The 27329-nt window shown below is 40.4% G+C and overlaps 1 protein-coding gene across 23 annotated transcripts in view; it reads left to right on the top strand.

Moving 5' to 3' along the window:
• The window catches only part of CTCFL (CCCTC-binding factor like), a 51739-nt gene that overhangs the window by 12582 nt on the left and 11828 nt on the right, over positions 1-27329 (top strand). For 5 of the 23 annotated variants that reach the window (XR_003536500.1, XR_003536508.1, XR_003536489.1 and 2 more), the window contains 6 exons: positions 824-944; positions 7650-7999; positions 9853-9963; positions 14578-14677; positions 17102-17180; positions 19064-26464. Coding sequence is in view for 2 of the 23 variants with exons in the window: in XM_027697224.1 (XP_027553025.1) it covers positions 824-944; positions 2682-2878 (318 nt within the window). In the remaining 21 variants the exon portion in view is untranslated. Of the gene's footprint in view, positions 1-823; positions 956-2681; positions 3861-6913; positions 7061-7649; positions 8000-9852; positions 9964-14577; positions 14678-17101; positions 17181-19063; positions 26465-27329 lie in introns of those variants that run through there. The other 18 variants (XR_003536491.1, XR_003536493.1, XR_003536492.1 and 15 more) reach the window with 18 other exon arrangements.

Consider the following 27329-nt stretch of genomic DNA (forward strand, 5'->3'; position numbering starts at 1 on the left):
AAACCCATACTGGTGAGAAGCCCTTCACTTGCTCGTGCTGCAGCACAAGCTGTTGATGGAAGCAGCTTCTCACTCTTCCCTTTTGGAAGCACCAGGACTGTAGTGTTAAGCCCACAGTTTATGAATGCCCTAAGTGTGGTAGGGGCAAAGATAGATAAGGGCAGGGTAAGATACTTCATTTAAGGGATCTCAGTGGAGTTACCTTTAGAAAGTATTGCAGATTGTATTGGCACAAGGGACTATTTACAAGAGCATGTAGTGACAGGACAAGGGGGAATGGCTTTAAACTGACAGGGAGTAGGTTTAGATTGGATATTAGAAAATAAAATCTTTACTGTGAGGGTAGTGAGGCACTGGCACAGGCTGCCCAGAGAAGCTGTGGCTGCCCCATCCCTGCAAGTGTCCAAGGCCAGGTTGGACAGGGCTTGGAGCAACCTGGGCTAGTGGAAGGTGTCCCTGCCCACTTCAAAACCATATGCAATGAGAACATATTTCTCATTTTGGGTTAACTGGGCACACTTTGAAGTAAGTGTAACCTTTTTTCCACATAGAGATTTTACACGTAAAACTTTATTGCTTATCCAGGAACCAGAAAATGATAAATTTTATTTTATACCCCCCAAATGGCAACATTCCTTTAAAGTAGAATTTTAATACATATTCTGGAAAATCTTCAGGAGTTTTATGAATGTTGTTAACTAAGTCAGTCTTCCACTTAGCATTCCAAAATTTGTCTGTCAGAGCCGTATTTGTTTTGTGTGTGTTAAGTTGCTTACATAGATTAATATCTGATTCATATATTTATTCTTCATTATGCTGACAGAAAAATATGCATAAGCATGCTGAAAATTGTGGACTGGGGAGGGCAGAAACTGCTGCACCCAGAAAAAGAAGCAAGGAGAAAAATAAAATCCATGAGAACCCCAGGCGTGTTAAGTCAGAAGGTAATCAGCAAGTAAGTTAGAATTTAATCATGTAAATTAGATTCAAGACTAAAAGGCTAAGGCAGTGAGTCTTCCCTGCTGTTTAATTACTGTTTCATAGTGAAGCTAACAGTGGAAGAATACTTCAGAATAGGGTTTTTTGTGTGTCAGAAATTCTTGTCATCTGTATTGGGTCATTGCTCAGGTGCCCATTCTGGGCTGTTCCCCTGCTCCAAACGAGTTGCTAAACTCCCTGCTTAGCAGTGCTTACATATATGGTTTTCTTTTCCCTTTTGCAATTTCCCTTTGCCTTTATAAAGGAGAATGAGACCCATCCTTGAGCTGAGCCCTAGTGAGATTTCTTGAGAGCTCATGATTTATGATACACTGTTTAATACAGACCGGAAAAACTTCTTGCTTTCAGGGCTCAGATTGCCTGTTAACCACAAAAGGTCTAGTACATCTTAATAAAGAAATTGTTCACCACCTTTTTGTCATACTTGGACCAGGTAGTGATCAAATAATAATAAAATGTTACTGATTTAAATGGCCTCTCTCACACTGCAAAGATGAGCAGGCCCATTTGTGAAGCTCTTGGTCCAGCACATCTGTGCAGTCAGAAAATCACCCATAATTACTCAGTGCTGCTCTTTGTGGGTAGCTCTGGAGCACTGAGTGTTTATTCTGTCACTTCAGTCTCTGCACTGTTGCAGGGTGAGAACTGGTTGTGTGTTTCCAAGGTCACCTTCAGGGCCACCGTGGCCAAAAAGTAGCTTTGCCTGACCAGAATATCCCATCGTTTGTCCCTGTGCTTCCCAGATGGTGTTTGAAAGCCATAATAGTCTCCTTGATAGGATTCCTCAGGTGATTTTTATGGAGTAAGAGACAAGAATGCAGATACATCTTTGGCCTAGGTGTCCCAAAGCCTTACCTTTTCATGTATCAGGTTGTATCTGCACTGATTCATGGCCAGTGACACTGAGAGAAAATCTGACATAGTGAGAAGAAGAAATGTTGGAGCTTTTCTGAATCTAATGAATATATATCAGCAGCTGAGTTTACATTAGCATTGACACTTCTGTTTTCACTAGTGAGGCTGTAATGGTATGGTTAGAGAGAAGTGTTACAGCTGCAGTGTTTATGTTTTTGCAGTAATTAGATTTTGCTGTTATTAATGTTTTCCTACATGCAAACAGTTTCTTTTTGGTATCTTGCAAATATCTTCATCTGAAAGCTTGATTTTTCTAGAGCTATGATAATGTATTGTTAGATGTTTTTCATGCAAATACTCCGTTCATAAATTGGCTCACAGAAATATTAGAAATTTCTGTGCTGTTTCAGAAGGTTTTCCCCAAAGTTGATGTTTGCAAGTTTTTATATATCAGTGTCCACTTCCTGCACAACTTGAAGGGGCCTGTGGGGTCCTATACATGGCTTTACAAAAAATAACTTGTGAGACTGGTGTTGTCAATGATTTGCTCTTACTAATAAAAAAGAAAAAGGATGCATATGATAATTAAATTTCCAGTTAAATAATGGTTAGTTTTCCTCTGATGAGAATACCATACTCAGTAACGTGGCTTGTAATGTAATATTTGACATAAGGTAGATTCATTCCCCAAATAAAGTGTAAAAGATGTTGGTACATATTGGCAGTATTTTCTCCACTAAATTAAACTGCATATTTGTTAAATTTATAGAAAGATTTACTTGTCTTTTTGGTTAATCATCACAATATTTAATTTTTTTTTCTCAAAGTTGCCCTGAAATCATTCCAAGATGTCTCTACTGTGAAAAATGAACATTGTGCCAGTGAGATTGTTCCTGTTTTAGATGGGATAGAAACAGCAGCTCTGAGAGAAGACAAAACAGAAGCAATTTGTGAAATGGATTCTCAACGTGATGGACAAATAACTCACAAACAGACTGATCTTGCTTGTTCTCAGTGGTTGTAACTGACCATTTCAAAGTGTGGAACTACCTCCAGTTAGAAAGTTGGAAAAGGTGCTGGTTGAAAGCTGTTGAAGCCTCTCTGTGCTCATATTTCTTCTTGCTGCAATTTCTGCTGTGTAGCCTAAATACCACTGCCAAAGTGTGAAAATTATAGGGAACCTTTGCCTGGTTTATTACATAAATGTGATAACAGAATGAGAAAAAAAATAGCTATTTTCAGAGTAATTTATTAAAAAATGGATAGGTTTGTTTCACCTTGCATTTCATTTTTCTCCAGCCTTACTCACAGAATTGCAGATGGATCTGAGGCAAAGTTCTGCCTCAGTAGCTCTATAGCACTGAGAGCTGCATGAACTTCAGATGGTTTATGCTTTGCTGGGGTGAGCACAGGAAAGGCAGTGATTTTTTTAATGCAAGGAACATTTACTAAACCTCCTTTCTGCAGACACTTTAGTTTCTAATACAATTCATGATGCTAAAACACAATTTTGTGAAAAAGCATTTTTGTGGAAAATGCATGGACAGGAATTACCATTTAGGTGACAGAAACCTCATTCAGTTTTGTAGTGTTTTGGCAAACACTGAGAAGTCAGAGTGCTTGAATTCATCAAAATTAGTCACTGGCTTTGCCTTTCCATTACAGTTATTTGAGTTATAACGATATGTATTTATTGGTTTGTGTCTGTTTTCACAATGGTAAAGTTTTAGTAAGCTCATTTGTTCTTAACAGGACTTAAGAATACTTTTGTCCATGATAATTGATTAAATAATATTGTTCACTTTATTCTTGTTGTGCTGTTTCCATTGATGTTATAAAATCTAAGCAGCAGAGTTGTTTAAATTACTTGATGAATTTTATGAATATATATTATTCATTTAATAGTTGTTAATAACAAAGCTGACACATTCTCTGCCGATATAGAAAAATCAGACTACACGAAGTGGAATATGAATGTAGTAATAAAAGATATATTTATATCTGAACTTGAAAATTATTTTTTCAGTAGTTAGAAGCTGGAAGTGTGTCCTTTTGGAAATCAAGAAAGAATGGTTTGACCTCTTCAGGAGTCATTCCTAGTGGTCCCGTGCTTTATAACAGCAAACGGTGATTATTCTTCATGATTAAGGATTTGCATAACTATGCAAGTAGAAATATTTTTGTCATTATTCAGATTGATGTTTTACAAAGATTTAATCGTATTATTCATATATTTAGACCAGTATGCATGTATTAATATCTTTTAAAGCAATACATATTCTGAACAGATTCCAATTTTTAAAATATTTTTTATATTTAGTAATTTTGGATACAGGAATTATTCATGTCATGAAACAGATAAGACTGAAGTATTCTACAGTATTCTCTAACAGCGTTCTCAGATAATTGAGTTATTTGGGAAAGAAGGGGAAGCTTGCATTCCAGGTTTCCCCTGCAAGGTGAAATTGTCCCCCGAGGAGGTGGGGAAGAGGAGCCGAGGCCGGGGATGCTCCTGCGGGAGGATTTGGGGAGCGGCCGTTCCCGGCGCCGCCCGCAGGGGGCGGTGCGGGGTCACCGCCGGGCCGGGGATCGCTGCCTCGGTCTCCTCCGTCACCGTCCTGGGGCACTCCGGGCATGTCAAGGCGATATGAGAAGAGCTCTTTGTTGCTAACAAGTCCTAGTGTCACCACAAAGTGTAGTCGCCCCTGCCGGGAAAGGGGATGGGATGTACACACCTGGCTTCTGCTGGAGCTGTTAGAGAGCATCCAAATGAGAGAAACGGAGAGGGAGGGGCAGAGGAGGGGCAGGCACTGAGCTCTGGTCTGTGGGGACCAGGGACAGGACCCAGGGAATGGCCTGGACTTGTGTCAGGGCAGGTTTAGGTTGGATATTAGGGAAAGGTTCTTCCCCCAGAGGGTGGTCGGGCACTGCACAGGCTCCCCAGGGCAGTGGGCACAGCACCAAGAGCTCAAGGAGGGTTTGGATGACACTCTCAGGCTCATGGTGTGACTCTTGGGGATGGGTCTGTGCAGGGCTAAGTGTTGGACTCGATGATCTTTGTGGGTCCCTTCCAAGTCAGCATATTCTGTGAATCCCAGCTGGGGTGGGATGGGGCTGCCTTGTTGCTCCTGGAATGGGAGTTTGTCCCCTCTGGGGCTGGCACAGGCTCAGCTGGATGGCCGGTCCCTCCACGTTCATTGGCTGTGACACCCCTTCATCCCTGCACCTGCCTTTGCTGTGTTTGCCTTCAACTCTGCTTTACTTGGCTGAGTTGGCAGGTGTGTGCCACCAGTGCAAGGCAGATGCAGTTAACACGCAATTAATATACATTAGGGGCATGCTAATATATTTTCTGATACTGATAAAAGATTTTAACGTATCGGTAAAGTTATTGTTTATTGATAATTTCAGCTGCTTATCTAAGAAATCCTTAGCTAAAGAGGTTTTACGGCTTTTAACAAGCAACAGATTTGTTAGACAAATTTTAGAAGTCCTTTAAGGTGAGGTGAAGTGTGCACACAGGCCATGAGGAGTGATCTGGCCCTTTGATAAAGGGTGCACTTGTCAAACCCAGTAGATTTCTTTTATATGTTCTCCAAGTGAAGTGTTGACACAACAGTGTGGGAACGGTGCACAGTCAGCATCACCACAACACTGGGTCCTTTCATGCTGTGATGTAAGATTTTACCATGAGATGGTCTTTACTCATCGTCTAAGCATTATTCTGGTAGAGTAGATGAGGAAATGGTGGATTTCCAGCTGATTTCCATTTTTGTGAATGTTCCAAGAAATGTTCTTGAACTGTCATTGTAATGTTCCTGCCATCCTCTCCTTTGTATCCAAACTAATCTTTTTCCTGTCTTTCAAATGTTTTTGCTGATTACCAAGTCTGGATTAGGCAAGCATGTCTGCTGTCTGTCGGCACATCTACTGAAGATCTTTGCCGTGATCACTTTTTTGTTAGCTACACAAATTTGGTTATTTAACAATCTCACAACTATACTGCAAAGATAACTGACAAAAAATTAACAGATGGGAATGTAATTGTTGTTGTGAGGAAGCCTCACTTTCTCTCAACTATAGCTGTGTTGTCCCCATTGTACAGATGAGAAAGATGATACACAGAACAAAATTAATCTCTGATTTAATCCTTTTGCCTTCAGGAGCAATGAAGCCCACTGATGATACAGTATGCTGCTGCTTATTACTAGTTTAATTTCACTGAACTAGAAATAGAAACCTGGGGTGTTGCAGCATGTAATGATTAAGTTACATTAGCAGAAGGTGGTGAGCAAATAGGCAAGGACCTGAAGACATAAAGCCAGTGCTGTTAATCACTTCCAGAGACACTAGAATCAGCATATTAAAGCTGAAATAACATTTATAATTTCTTAAAGGTCAGTGCTTAAGATGATATGAAGGCACTCTGGCAGCATGACTAACAGCCATGGGCATGAGTGTAGAGCATCCCATAAGGAGGAAATACAGAGGGTTTCATCTGATGGCAATTGGAAGGTTCATAGAGGAGACACAAGCTCCATAGTCTTAAGACCTTTCTGAAGTAGGAAGAGTAAAATGAATAACACTTTCCTTTTACAGAAATAGAGGCCCCTTTTGCTGTCCTTCCCCCTGAATGCAAGCTCCCTCCATGTGGTCCCTAATGGATGACTGAATTATGGCTGACAGGGTTATATATGGCTCTAACAGTAACTTCCACTCGCACAGTTCAATATCTACTTTTTGTTTTGTTTAAGAAACTGAACGTGCATTTGAAAGCAATTTACATTAATACAGTATGTCTTCAGGCAAACATCATTCCCTGTTGCTGAGCTTTTAAACAGCCCAGCTATTGTTTGAAGTTAGTCACAGAAACAGCTGGGCTCTGTCTGGCATTGGGGGGTGTGAGTGTTACAAAATGGTAAAGCATTTTTGGACAGGTTTGGTTCAATCTGTTTTCACTTTGAATTGACACTTGACAATGAAGAATTTAGTTTCTTTCTCCTTTGGTAGTTGACTGAGTTACCTCTGTAAATGATTTTGTTTATTTTTCGCTTTGGAGGTTTTTTCCCGGATTGTCTATTGTTGGTTTTATCCCTGTCCTGTCCACATAACAACATTTGCAGCTAATGGGAGGAATGCAAAGGAGTGATATTGCTGATTGCTTTGATAAGGAAGAGCCTTGCTTTTATTACCAACTGATTAAATGGTAGGTAGCAGCTAATGGTCATTAAAATTAAGCCTTGGAACTGCCATCCTTTTTCTGGAAGAACTGTGTGCTGAGAGAATTAAGCTCTTCTCCCTTTAAGGCAAAAGTGATATTTTGTTTTTCTGTTATAGTCAGTCATCAGTTGTTTCACTGCAAAATGAAAGTTATAAAACTGTTCATAGTTGGTATTTTCCAATTCCATTTTAAATTTCTTGCTGTTTGAACTGAGTCATTTACCTCTTCATCATTTAGCATTACTGATTGTGAATTTAAATAGTTTAATTTCACATGGGCTGTACCCTCCTGGCCATGCCCTCTGACAAAACTTAGGCAGGGGTTTTACTTCAGTAAAAATTGTGTGATAATAAATGTCATAATAGTAATAAGGTAAGACTTTGCTCCATCTTTGCATAGGTGTAATTTTATAGTCGATTCAGTTGGTTCAGCAGGTTCATTCCAGTTGAATGCGAAGTGAGACAGAGGGTTTTGGGGCAAACTTCCAAAAATTGACACGAAACCAACAACGAAGAGAAGATGAGAATACCCAGCACTTTGAGTGCCAAAAGATTTATTTCTGCTTCTCTCGCAGTGCCTAAGGAATGCAGGAGTGTGTGGAGGTGCTGCCGGCTCCATCCTGCCAGGAGAACAGCCCGGGAGGGACCTGCTGTTCCTGCCGGGCTCCCCTCGCCTGGCAGATGCAGGCTGGCTGCAGGAGGTCACTGTGGGCAGCCAGGCTGCCCTAATGTGGGGTTTTCTCCTCCTCAGGAGCAGCTGATTGAGTCGAAACAATACTCTGCTTTCCCCATTTGATGATGAAGACTGACAGTTTGTAGGAGATGAGTCAAAGGTCACTGATGAGAAGATCCATCCAGATAATTGCTGTAATTGCACCCTGAGGATGCAGCTCCCGTCACAAAGCATCAGGCAGTGACTCTGTTGGTAAATATATACTTGGAAGTGAACTTCATCCTGTGCTTTAAATCAGGAAAGTTCCTTCATGAGATATAAATGGAGAAAGTTCTCTTGATTTTTTTTCTTAATCCGGCCATGTTTTCTCCTGTTGGCAGATGAATAGGAAATAGCCCCATTCTGAAACAGAGAAGTAATTGTGATTTAAACATAAAATTGCCATTTAGTGTTAAATCCTTTGATGAATACACAAGCTGTTGTTGCTTCACAACAAATATCAATAAGCAGCATGAATGAATGAATATACATAATTCATAATATTTAACTTGAAAGTGAATCCTTTTCTTACAGTGATTGATTCATTTTTTTATGTTTGTCCAGTAACTTCTTTACAACTCAATACAAAAAGCTTTTCTGATGGAGAGTGAACAGTAACAGACACAAGCAGCAGGCCTGCCACAAAATTAGCTCTTTATTCCACCCCTTCACAAGGCCCAGAAATCAACAATGCTAAAATATTAGGATGAGAATTCATAGTGGGGAATGAGAAGCAATGGAAGGATGTAAAATTTCTCAGATTATCAGTACTTGCTGTTCAATTAAACCTCAACTATTCTGACGTAAAACTCAAAATTAAGAGCCTTGTAACAGCTAGGTAGCGATTTTAGAAATTGAAGAGAGGAAGGTGAAACCATTTGGATTTCCTAGAAAACATAAGGAGTTTGAGGTTATTTATATGTCTCAAAATGCAATAAAATATAACTATAACTTTCAGAAGCATCAGTGGCTTGGTCTGTGCAGGGTTGGGTGGTGCTGTGGTGCCCAGTGGTGTTTCCAGGTGAACAAAATCTTGTGTGCTCCGGCCTGTTTGTGAGTGCACTGGGTGTGAAAGCAGCTACCCACTATTTAATGGGTGTAGGCAAAGCTGTTTCGTGTGATGTCCACTGAAATCATTGATCAAAGATTAATTTTCTATTTTCAGAATTCAGGCTGTTCTGTGGCTGTTTACAAAACCAGAAAAATTCCCTCTAAGATTTTGCGATAATGACATTCATGATCAAATCCTTATTTTTAGAAACTGAATTTTTTTTGCTTTTTAAGTGCTCTGACTTGAGGAAATATATCTTCCCTAAATACATGTGTACTCTTGCTTAATTAAGAAGTAATTTACGTAAGTCCTTGTGCTGCATGATATAGAGACCATTAGCAAGGAAGTGAGGAAGTGATGAAATTTGTTCCCTTCTAGCCCACGCTCCCTGGGACACTCATCTAGCCTGGGAATCAGCACAAACTGGGCACATAAGTATATTTATTTACATTTACCATGGTGCTTAGCTGTTAAGAATGTCCTTTTCTTTTGAATATGACTCAATTTTCTGTGACTGTGCATTTAGAAAGAAATTGTAAACAGTATTGATCATTGACAGCAGCCTGTTCTTTGCAGTGTAGATAAACTTTCTGTTCCAAGCTTATATTCACGCCTTACAAACGGTACAAAAATAATGACATCATTTCATGTTTCTTTGTAATGTTATGAAACCAAGCCAGTCTTATGCTTCTTACTGAGCAGAACTAAAATCCAAAAGCTTTGTGGTTGCATTGCTGATTGAAAACTGGGGAAATAAATAACACCATTATCAATCAGTCAGCCCTTGGCTCTTGGAGTTTAATTATATGAAGAATAAGAAACATCAAACAGAGGTTGTGCTCAGTAAGGAGTTGAAATGGCAGGAACTAACTCAAATATAAAAATTATGTTGTGGTTTTTTACCTCAAACAACTGTGTTTGAATGTTGTCTATACCACAGAATACTTCCTATTTTAATAGACTGTTTCTTTGCCCATGGGGGAATTTTTCTTCCATTTCTTTTTTTTTTTTTTAGCAGAGGTCCAAGGGATTGGAAGCAAAGTGTTTGTTTTTGAAAGAAGTTACAGTGTTCGTTTTCTGTCAAAACTACATAAAGGATTGTGATTCCCCAGCCATTAGTGAGGAGGTGAGTGAGCATCCAGCATTACACGTGATCCTGTTTATTAACAGACATTTTCATTCAGGCTCTGTGTGTCCTGTATCAGTTTTCTATGGTTACCAGAGGCTGACAGAATGAAGAAGTGCAGGGTAACCTGGTGTTGCTCTAAACAAAGGCTTGTTCCTCTCTGATACTCTCTGGGGCTGGTTTGCGTGTTGGGGCATGTTCCTTTATACCAACATTTAGACAAAGGCAGGGGGAGAATAACATTTTCTGGAAACTGCTTTGGTCTTTTTTAATCTGCTTTTATTTCCTCCTTCCTGGATTTTTCTGTACCAACTCCAAGCAAGTGTGATAGGGAAGACAAGTACCTGTCCCTAAACTACATACCAGTGTAGATACTATAATAATAAAACTTTGCTCTCCTGTTACAATTTATTCAGTCAAGTTTCTTTTATATTCAGTGAAATTGCTGAGACTTTCCAGGCTGATAAAGGCTGTGGTATCAGAGACATAGTGATTTACATCACATAACTCTCATGCAAGTATTAATATAAACTTGTCTTTACTGCTAAGAAATAAATAGGTAGTAACATAGTCATAAGAAAAATTGTGCCAACATAGATTAGTACATTTATAATTAAATGAGTACAAATTGTTTATAGGTTTCAGACTCCATTTAGTACAGTAGAATATGCATGCAATCTGTAAAATGAAATGATTCCCTGATTACTTTGGTTGAAATTCCTTTGAAATAACAAACATGTAGTTCAGAATAGAATTTTACTTTTTTTGTATTTGTTCAATAACAGTCTGATATTATGGTTGTCTTATTTATGCCTTTTGTCACTTATTCGTACCCACCATAGATCTTGATATTTATTTATGATTAATTTAGTTTCTTTAATTCAAATATGCTCTTGAAAGTCTCTCCAAAAGCTCCTGCTCGTGGGAAACTAACAGGCTTACACCAAACATATCTGTCACTACTAAAAGCTATTTGATAAGAGACTTGGGAAAAGATCTGCTTAAAATACAGCATAAGAGAACTGCAAAAACCAGAGTTCTTGAGACAACTGCTGCACAGGAGCTCTGGCAGCTATTTTTGCTGGGAGTGCTTTGAGTGGAAGACAAACATGGTCAAATTAGCTAAAATGCTGGAAGTTCAGTCAAGGATACTGCCTTAAATAGTTCACCCAGAAAGGACGAAGCTTTCTTAGGGCAGCCCCTTCAGAATTCCAATTGCAGTTAGAATTTTTAATAAATAAATATCAGATACAGTAATTTTTCTGTGATTTTGTTTTACAGCGGATCATTGGAATGTTCTGAGGTCAAATTCAGCCCTCCTAGCTATGAAATACTCACTAGCAACAATATATATCTGAGAGTAGACCTTGATTAATATTGTTGTTTTCCTATGCTAGGTTATATTTTTTTGCTATTCATGGCATAGGTCACATTGCTGGAGAAAAAAAGTATGATAACAAGATGTTAAAATTTAAAGGAAAATATGTTCATTATTGGCTTACTTTTACTGTGCAATGGTTTTTACTTCTTGCCAAATATCTGCTATTTGACCTTCTCTGGGCTATGATAATATTGACCTAAAGAGCACAGGAGATCATCTTTCAATGTAGGAATAAATTCAATATTTTCTCATAAATATTTTTCATAGAGCCATAGCATACCAGGTTGGAAAGGTCCTCAAGAATCATCTGGTCCAACCTTCCTAGGCAAAACAGTCTTGACAAGGTGGCCCAGCACCCTGTCCAGCTGAATTTTAAACGTGTCCAGCTTTGGGGAATCCATCACTTCCCTGGGGAGATTGTTCCAACGGCTAATTGTTCTCATTGTGAAAAATTTCCCTCTTGTGTCCAAGCAGAATCTCCCCAGCAGTAATTTGTACCCATTACCACTTGTCTTTTCCATGTGACTCCTTGTAAAAAGGGAGTTTCCATCTTCTTTGTAGCTACCCTTTAAATAGTGGAACATGGCAAGGAGGTCTCCCTAAGCCTTCTTTTCTCAAGGCTGAGCAAACCCAGTGCTTTCAGCCTTTCCTCACGTGGCAACTCCCCAGTTCTTTGATCATCTTTGTGGCCCTTCTCTGGACCCTCTTCAGCCTTTCCACATTTTTTTTGTATAGCAGGTACCAAAACTACTGAACAGTGTTCCAGGTGAGGCCTGACAAGTGCTGAATCGAGTGGGATAATAAGTTCTTTATCTCTGCTGGTGATGCCCCTGTGGATGCAGCCCAGCATCCTGTTGTCTCTCTGCCACAGCAGCTCACTGGTCACTCATACTGAGCTTGTTGGCCACCAGGACCACCTGGTCCTTTTCCACAGAGCAGCTCCCCAGTCAAATAGATCCAGGCCTTAATGCATCACTTTCTCAGTATCAGTAAAACTTAATTTTTTTGGGTCAAATTTGAGGGGAAAATCAGTATGCCTAATGTTAGGCATCCTTATTCTTCTCTTCTAGTGCTCTCTCAGGTGAAATGATCACCTACCAGCACACTGTCTGGCTCAAATACTCCATGCTGGCTTATCCCTGGTTCTCATGTATGTGTTTCCTTCTGTGCTACCATTACAACCCCCATATACATACCTGAGACTGCAAATATTCAGCCTTATCCTTGATCATTCCCCTTCTCTCATCTCAAATCCCTTCAGCTGCCACAAAAGCTTTATGGGAGTTCCAGTCTCTCCCAAAATGCCATATGTGTGGGTGTGACCCCCCCATCTGTTAATTAACATTTGCAGGCACAGACCAGTTTCTAATCATGTGGGTAGGTGGTGGCTATACTCAGCCCACTTGGATGAAAGATTAATTTCCAAGTGCAAAAAAGTAGAAGGAACTCAGTGGAACCTTCGTGGCGACCTCTTTGCCATCACAAGCCCCTTGCTGTGGTTTTGTGTTGGTCTCAGCAAAGGGTTAACTGTGCACAACCAGTCCCCTCACTGCCTCTGCTAAAGGAACATTAATTATAGAGAGCCCGAAGGATTCAGAGCTAAAAAGCCTAAAAAGGCTGAGTAGTATTTAAAACCAAGACAGTCAAATAACCGGTTGGATTTGATCTCTAATAAATTACTATGTTCTGATGGTAAAATTCAGCAAGAGTGTGACAGTCAGATGAGGAGGTTGGCAGCAAAAGTTTTAAAAATAAATAGTCTTAAATTGCAGGAAATTACAGCAAGCAGCTCCTTGGAGTTATTTTTCTGCGCGCATTGTGTGTCTGAGAAGGCAGGCAGCCTGCTGGCAAGCTTTTGACCTTTTGTGTGTGAAATAAAATATGCAGGTGCAATAGTGTGAATGCACAACGGGGGACAGTGACTTTCAGCTGTGGGTTTGAGTGCTGGGGGCCCTGCAGGGCTGCCAGGAGTGCTCCAGATTAGCTCCATTAAACTGGAGAGCAACACAGGGAGAGGCTGTGGCTGTAAAGAATTGCAGAATATGTGTGTTTCCTACAGATATTCTTGTATTCCATATCTGTAAATCAGCCGGTGGAAGACTTGTGTTAAATGATCTTGCTGAGAGCTGATCTGATTCTCGTGTTACTCTATTTGTGTTTCAGCCTGGAGTGACTCTTCTCAGGGCAGTTGAGTTTAGTTCAATGACACTGCTGCCACTGTGATCTCACTCCCAGTTCTTTTTCTGAAAGGAAATCCATACCTGCGTGGCAAGGGCTTCTTCCCAGTGTAACTATATTCCAAATTCCTAAACCTGCTAAGTAAATATGAATGAGAAGTGACCAATGTAAAGAAGGTGCTATAGGTAGAAAGGTGACAGTAGTATTGGGGATGTCAACACTGCAGTGGCTGGAGAAATATGTGCTCTCAGTTTTCCCTCTGCAACAGAAGGGACAAGAGTCCTGGATCTCCATGGACAAAAGGAGTTGCTCCACTGAGATATTCAGTGTTCACATAGACAAAACTGAAGAGTTCCAGTAATTCAGTTATCAGAGTTTAATGTTGTTGTTCCTCTTCCAGTGTTTGTCAGTTGCTCAGGCATGAAAAATCACCTGTTCCTACTGTGGGAAAACCCCCACGCTGTCCCAAATACTTCCCTGTCTCTATAAATCATGGAGGAACACATAAGAAACTTACATAGAGAATTAGGAATCCAAAGTTTTACGTACCGATAATTCACATTTAGAACCAATTTTTAGCTCCATGTTCTTATCAAAATATTGAAGTTAAAGGATTCGTTCTTGGAAGCTTAAATAACCTATATAGAGATATTTGTACTCCTGTCTAGGATTTACTACTAAAACCAGTTCTAACTATTATCTGCTGGTGGCACCATTACACCAGAAGAATTTATTATCCAAGTCTTAAATGAAAAACTTCCACAGATGACACCTTTTAATCTGATTTAATGGGAAAATTTATTTTTTTAATTTCTTCATAGTTTGATGTTAGTAAACCAAGCTATTTTGATGCCATGGGGCCTTTGTGGGTGACTTTTAAAGACATGAGCTTAATAAGGAACCTAGTGGTGATGTAACAGGGAAGGAAATTGGCTGGCAGTGTCACCTAAAGTGGGTGATCCTTTATGCGGTCACACCCTGGGTTTTTTCCTGCATCAGAAGTAATTCTAGATTGAGTTTTATTTCCCGCCTCACCTTTTTTTTATATATTTCAGAAATCTTGACAAAATAAATAAAAAACCAACTTAGAATGTGTTTCATCTTTTGGATGCTGAGGATTACTTTCTGACACTTGAGTTTTCTAACTGTAAGCAGGTAGGAACAAGGCCCTTAATCTTGTTTCTCTGCTCTAAATTTTGACACGGGTTTGGTTTCTCATATGATTTGCTGATAAAAGCCTTCCCAGCAGCTCTTCATTTGCTAGAGAATGGCTGAACACAGCCATTAGATTTTTGTCTGTGGGGTAACCACACAGACAAAACCATTTGCTTTTGTTAGAGGACAAAATGCACCTGATGGTGTTTTCTTCCCAAGCTCATACTTGAAAAATCTACAGATTAAAAACAAGACCCTATTTTTGAAACATATCATGGTGTTTGCATGGTCAGAGAGGTGCAGGGGGGGTTGTTTTGGTTTGTTTTTTGTGTGATGAACACTGAACATTCACAATCTCTGAATACACTTCTATGCACTCTATAGATGATAGTTGCATATATGTGTATGTGACGCCTGTACCATCCCTTCCTGCTGCCTGAAGTTTAATTTTTGAGGATTACTGCCATTGCCCTGCTGTTAATGTTAGTGTGGGCTCAGGAGGTGCCAGCAGTGCTGATCAGAGCACAGAGCAGGTATTCCAGGTAGATTCATGTTGTGTTTACCTCACTTGAAATGCTCCTCTCTCCAGGTTTGCTGTTGGCCACTGCTGGGAGAAGGTTGGTGTGTTTGGTGGCTTCTCCTCCCGCCGATGAATAGCAGCAGTTGGTAGCTCAATATTTTCTGTGCACTTTTTCACAGAAATAGATTGCAGAAGGTGTTTTGGATGTGCATTTTGCACATGTTTAGTAGTTGCTAGGCTTCCTGAATCTCACTCAGCATTCCCTTTCCAACTTGGACAAAAATTTTGAGGTGTGAGAATGTCTGATTTTATATTTTTCTATTTTATTTATTTCACTGATCTTGTCCTAATCCTTCATGAAATTTCCTAGACTGTTTCATTATTGATATGTATTCATACATAACTGTGTGGGCCATTTATATACCACAGAACATTGTGCAGTTTGACTTCTCCTGTGGCTCAGAGGCAGTCACTTCCAACACAGAGTGCTATTTCTCCACACAGGTTTCTTCTAAATTTAATTTTTAGCTTGAAGTTATGAAGGTTGAAATTTTTTAGTAGTTACCTAAATTAATCTTTTTCCTCCCTGAAGACACAAACACTTCTTAATTAAATACATAATGGATTCTATTAATTCTGTTTCTTACAAGGAACTGATTGCTGCAGTCTTCTTCCTTTACTCAAAAATAGAAGAATCACACAACATCTCAGTCCATTATGAATGTCCTTATCCATGGCCCATGATCCTGTATGTCAGGATTAAATAAGAGAGAAAATTATTCAGTTTATAAATCCTCTCATAAAACCTGGTACTTTTCTTTTTCTCCCAATTTTAGAAAACTCAGATTCACTCCGTGTTGCTCTCTCCTTCTCATGGTTAATGTTGCTTTATATCTGGGCAGAAGTAATTTGTGCAAGACACATTGCTTATAGGACAGTGCCTAAAAATACTTCAAAAGGTCATTGCACATCAGACAGAAGGCAGCACTTGTTCCAGCCACTTGCACTGAGAACGACAGGTCTTTGTTAATATTAATTGTGCATATTTTAGACAGTGTATGCTTTAAAAATACATTGCACAAACACGCAGCGATGAGCATTTTGTGAGCCCTGGGACTGGATAACCGAGGTCAGTTCTTCACTGATGATTCGAGCAATAAATGTTTGCTGTTCTTATTAGCTCTGAGGTTTGTGAATTAGAGCCATATTGTGCATCTGCTTCCAGGAAAGTGGGTATATTTTCACGCTCGCCACTTCCAAAAATACGAGCAAAATTAAAAATAGTAAGAGAGATGTATAAAGTACCAAGAGGATTCAGAGCTAATCACTTGCACAAACATTCACCATGATTGTGCTTATAATAGTAATGATGTACACAGAACATGGGAAAAAATCTGCTGGGAGAGCAAGGCCAGATTGAGTAAAGATTGAGTAAAACTGAAAAGTAGCTCTTAACATGTAACATACACACAGAATCATCTTTTCTGACATCCCTTCTTGTGAGTCCAGGCAAAATCAAAAGACATGATTCTCTCTTCAGGTGGACATTATCCAGGAATGATGCTTTTACTAAAAAACCCTTTGAGACTTTATATGTCTCCAGAGGAAAGGCTGTAGGGACATCAAACAAAGAAACCCTGACACCTGGACACCATTCCCATCAAGGCCACCTCACTCAAGCTCACTCAGTTTGTTCTGTAATTTATCTTTAATAAGAAAATGTTGAAAATATCTGAATCTGGCTGTGCATCAAAGGCACTGAAGCTGTGCAGGTACATCATTGTTTATAATGTGACAGTGTTGCGTGGCAATTGACAACCCAAATTTATGTTGCTATTGACTGTGGCCTTTTTTTTTTGAAAACTAGTGCATAAATTTGTTTATAATGGTAATTATTAACACAGGTTTAGAAGCAAAAAAGAATGCTGGAAGAATGAAGTGTGGTGAAAGCAACAGCATCACAAGTTTGGAAGGTGACGCTGTGTAGGTAAAACCATTTCAGAACCTCTTCAAATGTAAAGTTTGTGAAGATAAGCATTAATTCTCTTTTGGAAGAAAGAATGAGGTAGAACAGATCGGGTAGTTGCCAAGAAAATGGTTTGAAAGAAAGTAATGTGCACATGTTGACATTTCCTGCTTTTACATAATTTTTCTTAAAAACAACTTACGAAATAGCCTTCAGTGGAATAATTGTGTTCATTAGTGGGGTAGGAAGACAAGCATTTCCAGCATCTCAGAAAGGCAGTCTTGCACTGTACCTCTCTTCTGTTGCATTTGACCACCCCAACACATGCCTTTATTTTGTTTTTGAGAAAGCAGGATGCCGTGACATGAACAAAAACTGAGCAGCATCTTTTACTGGCCGTGTGTTCCACCTGAGGGGTTAAATGTGAGGAGAACTTTGTCCACCTTCCCATGAATGCCCACTTGAGGTAGAAAATCATGAGCTCTGACTGCCCAGGGCACAGGTTTCATTTCTCTCTTCCTCTGAGCACAATTACAATTTATTGGCTCATCCTCCACTCTCCCTCCCTGAGAATCAAATCCACGAAGCAGGTTTTGGAGGGGAGGGTGTTGGTGGGTTGAAGCCCAAGGAATATCTTCCTGCCTGGTCCCTCCATGCAGTCCCTGCCCTGTGTGCTGGACGTCTTCTACCTCTCTGCTCCCGGGAGATTCCCTGGATTTTCCCTGTGAGAACCCAGTTTTCCTCCCTGATCACACATACACCCCACCCCACCTCAAGCATCCTGTAGCTCTGCAAAACACGTTCTGCTGCCTTGTTTTCAAGTACCATTTGAACATATGTTGTGTGTGGAGATGCTGATGGACAGCAACATCTGCTGCTCCCAGCCAGCGCCTACACTCTTATTTGGACTGTAATTACCTCGTCGGCTGCGAGCTGTGCCCTGTGTTTGCCCACTATCTGTTCCTGTCAGGTCTCTGTCTTCCACAAACTGCCCATTATGTAGCGATGATAATTAAATCTCCCCTCTGCCAGGCAGGTCTGAGCAGCGCACGGAGGGCCCTCCTTGTCCGTGCAGCTGCCAAAGAAGCTGCAGTTTGTAATGATGCCGTAATCACCTGCCGGCCCCACAATGCCCGGCACCACCTATTTGTTTCCAACAAGCTTTTTTAGCAGCTGTCAGATGCTAATGGCTTTCAGCTGCTGACAACCTGTGCCCCGCGCAAAGCCGGGGACGTGTCATGGAAGCCTGCATAAATATTCATGTGGGACTAACAAAACCAAAAGTGCAAGTGTGGTTATCAGAGCTCCTGTGTGAATATAGTGTAGCTGGCCCTGTTGTGGTGGTTTTAGTGTGATGAACGCAGGGTAAATGTTTGAAAGTAATGTTGTGCTTTTTACACTCGTGAGAAAAAAAGTACCAAAGGTAGTGGGATTGCAGGGGCACGTGGGTAAGAGCGGGATTCGTGCCCTGCATGATGCAGTTCTAGATGGGGCATTGCTGTCTGTCGTGGGTGATGTGCTGAAAATTGCTACTGAAAGAAAGGAGTTGCTGTGTTTGCTCACATGTCTCTTCTGAACCTGCCTATGAAGATTTGGAAGTTTCTCACCGGGTCTGTTCTAGATACTGAAGGAACACAAAACCCCACAGATTGAGCTCAGTGCTTTAGTTTTAAAAATAATTAAGTAATTCCGAGACTAAGAATGTATCTGATTTGGTCAAAACTTGATAATTTCCCACCTTTCGGCACCCTGAAGCCTCAAAGCTTTGACATCAGAATAGAAACATTGTGAGTCAGTTTTTTTAGACAGACTGTTTTACAAATTAATGTTGTCAATGTGTCTGCATGGGATTATTTTTAAAAATATTTTGTTGGTAACATGCTTTTACTTTTCTCAGCAGTTTCTGGATAGCTCTGCTGAGAGGAGATGTTCAGATTAAAGTGCAAGATGGAGATGATGAAGATTCTGTGACAACAGTCGGGGACAAGGATGAGAGTCCTCTTGAAACTCTTCCTTTGGAGGTCCCTGTAAGTTATGTCAGAGGCCAGTGAGACCTATTTGCTCACATTTCTCTGCAATATCAGTAATTTGCAGTAACATCCCAAATGTGAAAAGTGTTTTTAATTGGTCTTCTGTAAAAGAAATTGACTTTGGGGAGACTAGTAAGGTGTCTTTATATATCCCTTACTTCTTCTGCCCGGAATGAAGTTTACCATTAAATTCCCTGAAAGGTTGCTGTTTTAGGATTGCATAAAAAGTGGAGAGCTGGGCAGAGGTTAAAGGATCAATCCTGCAAACTGTTGAAATGCAACTGATTCTACTTATGAGAGCTTCAGTGGGAAAAATTCCCACTGTGATTTGACTGTGGTCTGATTCTCATTTGCACTGACTCTCCTATATCCTGCTAGTAATGGGTAAGATTCAATCTTGAGGGAGGATGTCCATATAAGAAATGGTTTTTGGGTATGTGGAAACAAGACAGACTCCATTAAGGCATTCTCTTACCTTCATCTAAATCTGAAAATAATCATAAATTGGTGATGGTACCTTAATTACCTTGAATAATTATTCATATAGTTTGTGTGTGTGTATTTGTGTGGGGAAGAAGTCTTGTGAAAATGAAGTTAATTCAGTGTCTCAGATAAAGAAGGATATTTGTTAGAAATTGTTGTCATAATAGTTACACAACAGGATTCAAATATTCTTTAACTTAGTATGAATAAAATATTAAAAGATACAGGTGTTGTTCATGAAACATCAAAGAGTTTTCCACTGCCACTGTGTTTTATTAAAATGAAAAGAAGAAGAGAAAAGAAAAAAACCAAAGCCCTGTGCTAATCCTTTCCTTTGTTGCTTAAGGGACGTTTCAGTATAAAGTAGCAATTTCCATATCATTTGAATAGCAGTTGCAACCCATTGATGTTTAAAGTAAAATGTGCAACTACTGTAATCAGCAAAACAGATGCAAATGTGTTGTCTGTCTCCCAAGTGTAGCTCCCTGCTTGCTGTCTCCGTTAGATTTGGAGTGGAAAACATGATCAGATAATGAAAAACATGGAAGCTATTCTTTTATCTCTTTCATAGCAGTGGTTTGTTCAAAAGCAAGTTGGCTGGATGCAGCACTGAGTGAGAGTCCTGCAGCAGCACCCCCAGCCCGCTGCTCCGGAGCTGCAGGAGATGCCGCGGTGCTTTGGAGGTGGGAAAGGGACCCCCCACCCTCTTCACTAACCCTGCCCCTGGGGGCAGAAATGGCCTTTTGGCTCTGTTTAAGCCCAGTGGCATCCCAGTGTAAGTCTCTACACATTTTTGTAAGTAAGCAATAACAAAAATAAAATGACATTTAGCATTTAGATCCCAGACCGGTGGTTTTGGTTGTGCCGGGTACAGTGTAGCAGGCTAGATAAAACCCTGCTGAGCTCCCTGAGTCCTGCCATCCCAGGCTTTAGGTGGCTGGAACTGTTCCTCAGAGGGCTTTTAAACTCTAAAAATAACCTGTAATGGTATGAGGAAAGAGTTTACTTTATCCTTCACATTTCCAAATTTAACAATGAACACATGTCGATGGTGCCTTTCTGTGCTTGGTGTATCTGAGCTGCTGGCACAAGAACTAGAGCCAGCAAGGGATTTCCATCAGAATGACTTCTGAGTGAAGCTGCCCTTCTTGGAAAAGGGAAACCTTCTCAGCAAAAGGCTTGATGAAGCCTCCCAAACAGGTTGTTGATGTGATGAGAAACCTGTTTTGCTTCCTTGAGAGCACTTTCCTGGAAAAAGACTCATTTGTGATTTTTTTTTTAAATTAGTATTTTTCCTAATCAGGAGACATCTTACGGAAAAGGATTTCCATCTTGTGGTCAGCTGTGGTAATAAAACACTCCTGCTGGACTTTTTTTTTACAGCAAAACAAAATGGTTTTAAAAAAAAAATAATGGAAATCTCCTGTAGTTCCTTGTGAAGGTAAATGCTGGAGACCTCACAAAGTCTGTTTGCATTTGCACAGAAGGTAAAACTGTTTTAGGATTAGCCCCCTTCAGAAGGTCATCTTTGGAACTAAAAAGTATTAGAAAAGGTATAATGCAAGCTATTCATGACAGAATATTCAATTTTGACAGATTATGCAGCATGTGTGCCTCAGGAGCCACACACAGGAGCCCAGACAGAATTACTTGTAACCTTAGTGGATGAGAGGCAATTACTCCTGAACTCCTGGGAAAACTTCTATCCAGAGCCAAATATTGTTGCTTGGATTGTTTGCTATTCCAGGATGACTCTTAGGCTCAGTACAACGTCATCATAACTTCATGCAGATATTTGTTGTTCAGGACAAGTTTTGAAACCCATGCTCTAATCTCGAAATAGTAAAATGCTGCAGGGTTAAGTGGTGGAGTTCACTGGAAAATCTGCCCACTTCAGTGGGAAAGATTTTTTAATATATTAAAAACAAAACAGATTTGGAAAGGTCATTTTAAATACTAAGAACTGTGACTGAAGGGCAGGGCTGTGTGCTGCAGAAGTTTTGGCATTCAGGATCTTGTGTAGGTGCTCTGTAAATGACCCCTCTTGTACAAACCCACAAGGACAGGTGGGGCTGTTAAAAGGAATAATTAAATTCTTGTATTTAATTATCTTTCTTGTCCAGTTGTGCACTGAGATGCCCCCACTGATTGCACTGATTCTGACTTCAGCAAGAGCTGGACCAGCCCTGAATATTTATAAGGAGAGTTAAATAAGATCTCAGATCAAATTCTTAGAGATACATGTAAGAACTTTGTGAGTCTTTTTTATTTTGGGGGCTTGTAACTAAAGGAGATGTTCAGTGTGTTCCTTAGTGGGTGCCAAAAAGCTTATTTTCAGAAGTGTCTGAATCTCAAGGAAAGTCAATGACTGCTATATTTAATCTGAAGTCTATGCAACTGCTGTTGAAATCAAGCTATGTGCTTTTTGTAATAATAATACGAAAAAATAGAGCATTTATATGAAAAGTCAGGAACCATGCATATAACTTACATGCCAGGGTAATGTAGATTTCAAAAAAACAGTTCAACAACGTGTCTGAAGTTGTGCTGCAAATATTACTTTAAGGAAAGTAGAAATTAAGAAAATATTTGTGAACTCTTTGCAGTATTTGGTAAATAGTTTCCAGAAAAAAACTGACATCTGAAGTTTGTACACAGGCCTTGTTCTGTTGGTAACTACAGGCAGTGGGAGTTTTTGCCATGGTCTCTACTGAAACGGGATCCAATTCTTTTTTTTTTTCTTCTTATGTGGAGATATAAATCTTAGACCTTAATTACACTTAAGAAGGAAAATACTTTGTCTTTTTATGTTAAAAAAAAAGTCATCTAACTATTATAAAGCATTAAAAATTACTTGAGAAAAGGCTTCCTTATATCAAACAAATCTCTCATTTTGCTTTTAGGCCTTCCTGGAGGGTGCTGTGTTTATACTATTTACTTTAAGTGTGAGAACTTTATGTCAGATCAAACCATTAGCAACTCTTCGGGCAGCAAATGGCAAAACACAGCTCGGGGACCCTCTGGAGAAATGCAGTTTCCACACTTCCACATTTCACCACAGGGTGCAAGTGGTGAGGAGAAATCAGGGAGGAGAGAGGCAGATAACTCAGCACCGAGGGGAGCAGCTGAGCCCTCCCAGGGTGGCTGTTGGGCAGCCCTGGGAATGCTGTGCTGGGCTCCTGGAGCATCCTTGGCCACCCCAGAAACGATGTGTGATGCACCCAGCAGAATTCTGGCTCAGTCTCCAGGGTCTCCTTCCAAGTTTGGACTATTCTGTGAATTGCAATATGTACATGGATGGGCATTTCTTCTTGCAAAGTTTTGGGAGCTCAGGCATTGTCCCTTGCCAGTGATAAAGCCGGATTGAAGGGCTTTGAGCTTGCTGGTGAAGATGCTGGTTGAGAGATGAACAACTTCTTTCTTAAATTTACTGGATTGTTTCCTTTCTCTGGACTACTGACTAATTACATCCTTTGAAAAATGTTTCATTTATCTAGTTCTTTGGGCCCAGTGCACTGTGTGTCAGTGAAGAAGTGTTTTATTTGTATTAAATTGCACTGGCAAACATCCCTTTTCTAGTGTGGAGCTGAGGTTTGTGCACACGCTTGTGTTTTCATTTCATATATAAGCTCTCGTGTCATCCTGACAAGGGTGGGTGGGCACCATCCTCCCTGCTTCTGCTGTTTCTAGCCTTGGAATAGACTATTTTGTGCAAGTTTTGGTTCCCACATCCTCAGCTCTTCAAACTGTGAGGCAGAAAGTAAGTATGAGTGTTTTGGAGAGAGCTGGCTGACCAAATGGCCCGTTGTTTTTTTCCTTTTATTGCCAGTTGCTAAGAAATGTGTGAAGGAAGCTGTCAAGCACATTTTATGGGATTACTTTCCATATAAATGGCTGCCAGGATCACCGAAGTGTGGCCTCAGAGGAGAGAGGTAGCAGCTCCCAAGGTCAGGAACAGCAGGGAGGTGTCCTGAGCAGGGACTGGCAGTGACTTTCAAATAGACAGGAAGACACTCCTGATGTGGCTCCCCTGGGCATGGTCTGTGCCAGGACACATCATGGAGAGTTTTTCTTGCCTTAGAAGGGGCTGTTCTGGCTGCTCTGTTTGGTTCTCCTTGGAAGTGGGAAGTCCCATGTTTTGCAATGCCAGCACACAGTGGAAATGAGGAGTCTGGATAAGGGATGGAGTTCACGGTGCCTGAGAGCAGAGCTTTCATCCATCTGAAACTTTGGTAGTTTCTATGTCCAAAATATTGTGATTTTTTTCCCATTGATTCTCATTCTTCTGCAGTCCCTTATCCATGGGCAAGCACTGTGGCACCAGGCTGCAGCTTTCCACAGCAGCATCACTAGTTTATTAGCTTGTGGCCTTAGGCAAACCTGAAATCATTAACAGCCCATTTGTTGGGCTAATGACTCTTTTTTACTAGATGTATAATTTAATATATGGTTACTTTCGTGCCTAATTATGCTCTTCAAAGCTTCTTTTGAAGGAATTTATTTTTCTGCATGTGTGTATTGAGAGGGTTGGGAGCTGGCTGGCTTTTCTTGCATGCTGCCCTGTATTAAAATCTAGATAGTTTATGTAAGAAGATTTTAATTTAGATATGGGAATTTCCCCCATTGCTCATTCTTTCAATATTTTTATCTTTGAGTGCTTGAAAAATAAATAGTGGTGAATTACCAACAGGTTTTAAATGGCATCATTTCATGTCCTATTGTAGCTTGGTACATTGTTTTGGACAAGACGTAAACCCAAAGTCCTGATCAATAGGGCCATTGTGGCAGCAGCTTCCAAATGAATGTGAGCCTTGATCTCAGTGTCCTGGCCGTGTTCCAGCCTGGTTCACATTTTACTCAACGGCAAGTCCCACTTCTGTTCCCGTTAACCTCAGTGGGAACAGAGGCAGACCACTGTAAAGTGCTGCTAATCCCACGTGCCATTTGCATGCAGCGCTTGTAAAGCATTCTGGGATCAGTTTGGAAAAAAAAAGGCTATGCATGTAAGATGTTTTTCATTGGCATCCCAAATCCAGTGCCATATCAGTGAAAGCAGGTTATGACTTTGTCCATCGGGATAATTTTTTTTATTTTTTTTTTTTTGAGCTAGGCAGCTGATTGGGAAGGATAATAAAGATGAATTTGATTTTCTTTCTGTGAGCTCTAGTGTCCCCTTCATGGAGATTAAAAATTTCCCGGTGCTGTTTTCAGCTCCACAGAGCAAGCAAAAGCTAATCTCCTGCTTGGATTTCCTCACACCATTGCGATCCACTAATAGGATCGCCATACAGTTTTGACTTAACAGGCACTGGGAGAGGATAATCCTGTTTATTCGGTCATCCAAAACACTGATGATCTGAGATAATCAGTGGGCTGAGAGCAGGGGAGGAGGAGGAGGTTTGCTTTGCTGTGTGGTTTGTCTGGTCAGACGCTTCGTGCCAGGGAATGGCTCAATCTCATTACTGCAGCCAGAGCATGGGAGGGTACCAAAAACCTCCTCCCAACACCAGCCCTGGAGAGCCAGCCTGATAAAACAACAGCCTTAGCAGTGTCTGGCCCAGATGTTTTGCTCAACAGTTTTAAATTGTTTTTTCTGTGACTGATTTAATATAGAAATACTCAGACAAGTGTCCCAGCGGCCACGTGAGGCACTTTGTACAAAACACTTTGGCTACCAGGTGGCAGAGGCTGGGAGTCAATGGATCAGCTCCCAGTACTCACTCACATTTGGAACCTTACACAAAGCCAGTCCTTGGATCCAAGCTTGCTAAAAGTAAAACCAGTTCCATATTTGCCAGACATGAGACACTGCTTTGAATATTTGTGAGTGGCCACTGGATCTCTGGGAATGTAGGAGCACGTGCTGCAAAGCCCTTTCCAAGAAATATAATCTGTAAGAAACTTTCCCCAGTGATTTAGAGATATGCCTTGAAACTGGGCTGTACAGAATCTGTTGAGAGGGCATGTTAGTGAGCTTTCTAATTACTTTCTTTTTTTTTGCTCTTGTAATCACTAAAACTTTCACACTTGGTATTATATCCCATTAGGTTATTGCCTCAGGTTTCTGTGAAAGGCCCCATCTCCAATTTGATCTCAGTCAAAGTGCATTTTGTAGATAGACTGACTTTGAAGCCTCATTTTATGATCTCTGAGCTGTCATAGTCCAGATGACAGGTTTATAGTTTGGAAAGCCAGTAGCAATAGCTGAGCTCACTAGTCTTTATAAGTAATGCTCTGTCACTAGGTGCAGCTCCTCACCATGGTGACACTGCAAATATTGAACACAAAATGATTCATGGGACCCAATACAGTGCTTACTTTAATTAATATTTTACAAGATAACTAGCTTTGTTTAACTTTCCAAATAGGAGTGGAGCGGGGAGATCCAGAGGACAGAATGTTGCTATGTAAAATTTATGGGCACTCGTATTTGTGTGCTTGTTTTTAAAATTAAATTAAGAAAATATTATTTGTTTTCTTCTCTCTCTGCTGGGTCCTGCAAGGGTCTGGGGGATTTTCTGTGTGTCAGTGTTAAATGATGAGCTCTGAAAAGCAATGTTCTTGCTCTCCTGCCTTCCTCCCTCCCTCCCTTTGTATTCCCATGCAGTCAGTGTTGCAGGGCTGTGTCCTTCCTGCGAGTGCTTTGGGATACTGTGTGCAGAGAGCACAGTGCTGGACATGCACAGCATCACTGACTCTGCTCTAGGTGACCACTGGTGCATCCTGACCATCAGACCCCTCAGACCTGAGGTTTAGCCATGTTTCCCTGAAGAAATTACATATTTTGGGTAAGTAACGCCGGATTCTTTGCTAAGGTTGGAAGGAAGTAAAGGAGTATGGCAGTTTCAGACCTTTGGGACAATACAGGAAATTAATAATTAGGAAATTAGCCACAGTGGAATGCTATGATGAGCTTATTCCAAATTTCCATGCACCTTAACTGGAATTCATTGCACCTAAAGATCAATCTGTAGACCAGAAAAAGAGTTTTACTTGACAGAGGATACATCAGCCCATCTATTTAGGTGGTGGTCACACCATCCTTAGAAGTGGTCAAATCCAGGGTCTTTCCCTTTAGATATGCCCTAACAATCTGAGAGATCAGTTCACATTCACAGCCACGACCTCTCACAGCAATGTCACAATGACCAACATGGGGGAGGCTTGTGAATACCAACCACTTAAGAAAAACTGTTTCTCAGTGCTGAGGTTTATCTGTAAATTTCCCTACTACGACTAAGATTTCCTTTTGTAATTTTTAGAACTGTAACTGTAAATAAGCAAACATTATTAGATCTTTTAAACTCGTGAGCATTCTTCTACAAGCAGGAAAAAAAGTGGCCCATCATTACTCCTGTTTGTCACAGGGCTCCAAGAAATGCCCATTAGTGTGTGTCCAACCCCTTTATATAAAACTGAGAGCGATGAAGTCACTGACGGCGCTTTTATTTGTCTGTATTGAGTCCTGAATAGATGGCAGAGAAAAAAATCCTGCATTAATAAAAGAATAAATTCCTCTTCACGTTAACATAAAATACTTCTAGAATGATGAAAAGATTTGGGTTCACTCCAGTGTGGTTTTCCCCGTGTGGTTGGTTTTTGCATTTCTTTCAACTTGCTCTTTGTAATCCATTTCCAGTTGGGCTTTTTTAT

This window comes from Neopelma chrysocephalum, unplaced genomic scaffold, assembly GCF_003984885.1.
Source record: "Neopelma chrysocephalum unplaced genomic scaffold, ASM398488v2 Primary Assembly neopelma1_119, whole genome shotgun sequence".
Lineage (NCBI taxonomy): Eukaryota > Metazoa > Chordata > Aves > Passeriformes > Pipridae > Neopelma > Neopelma chrysocephalum.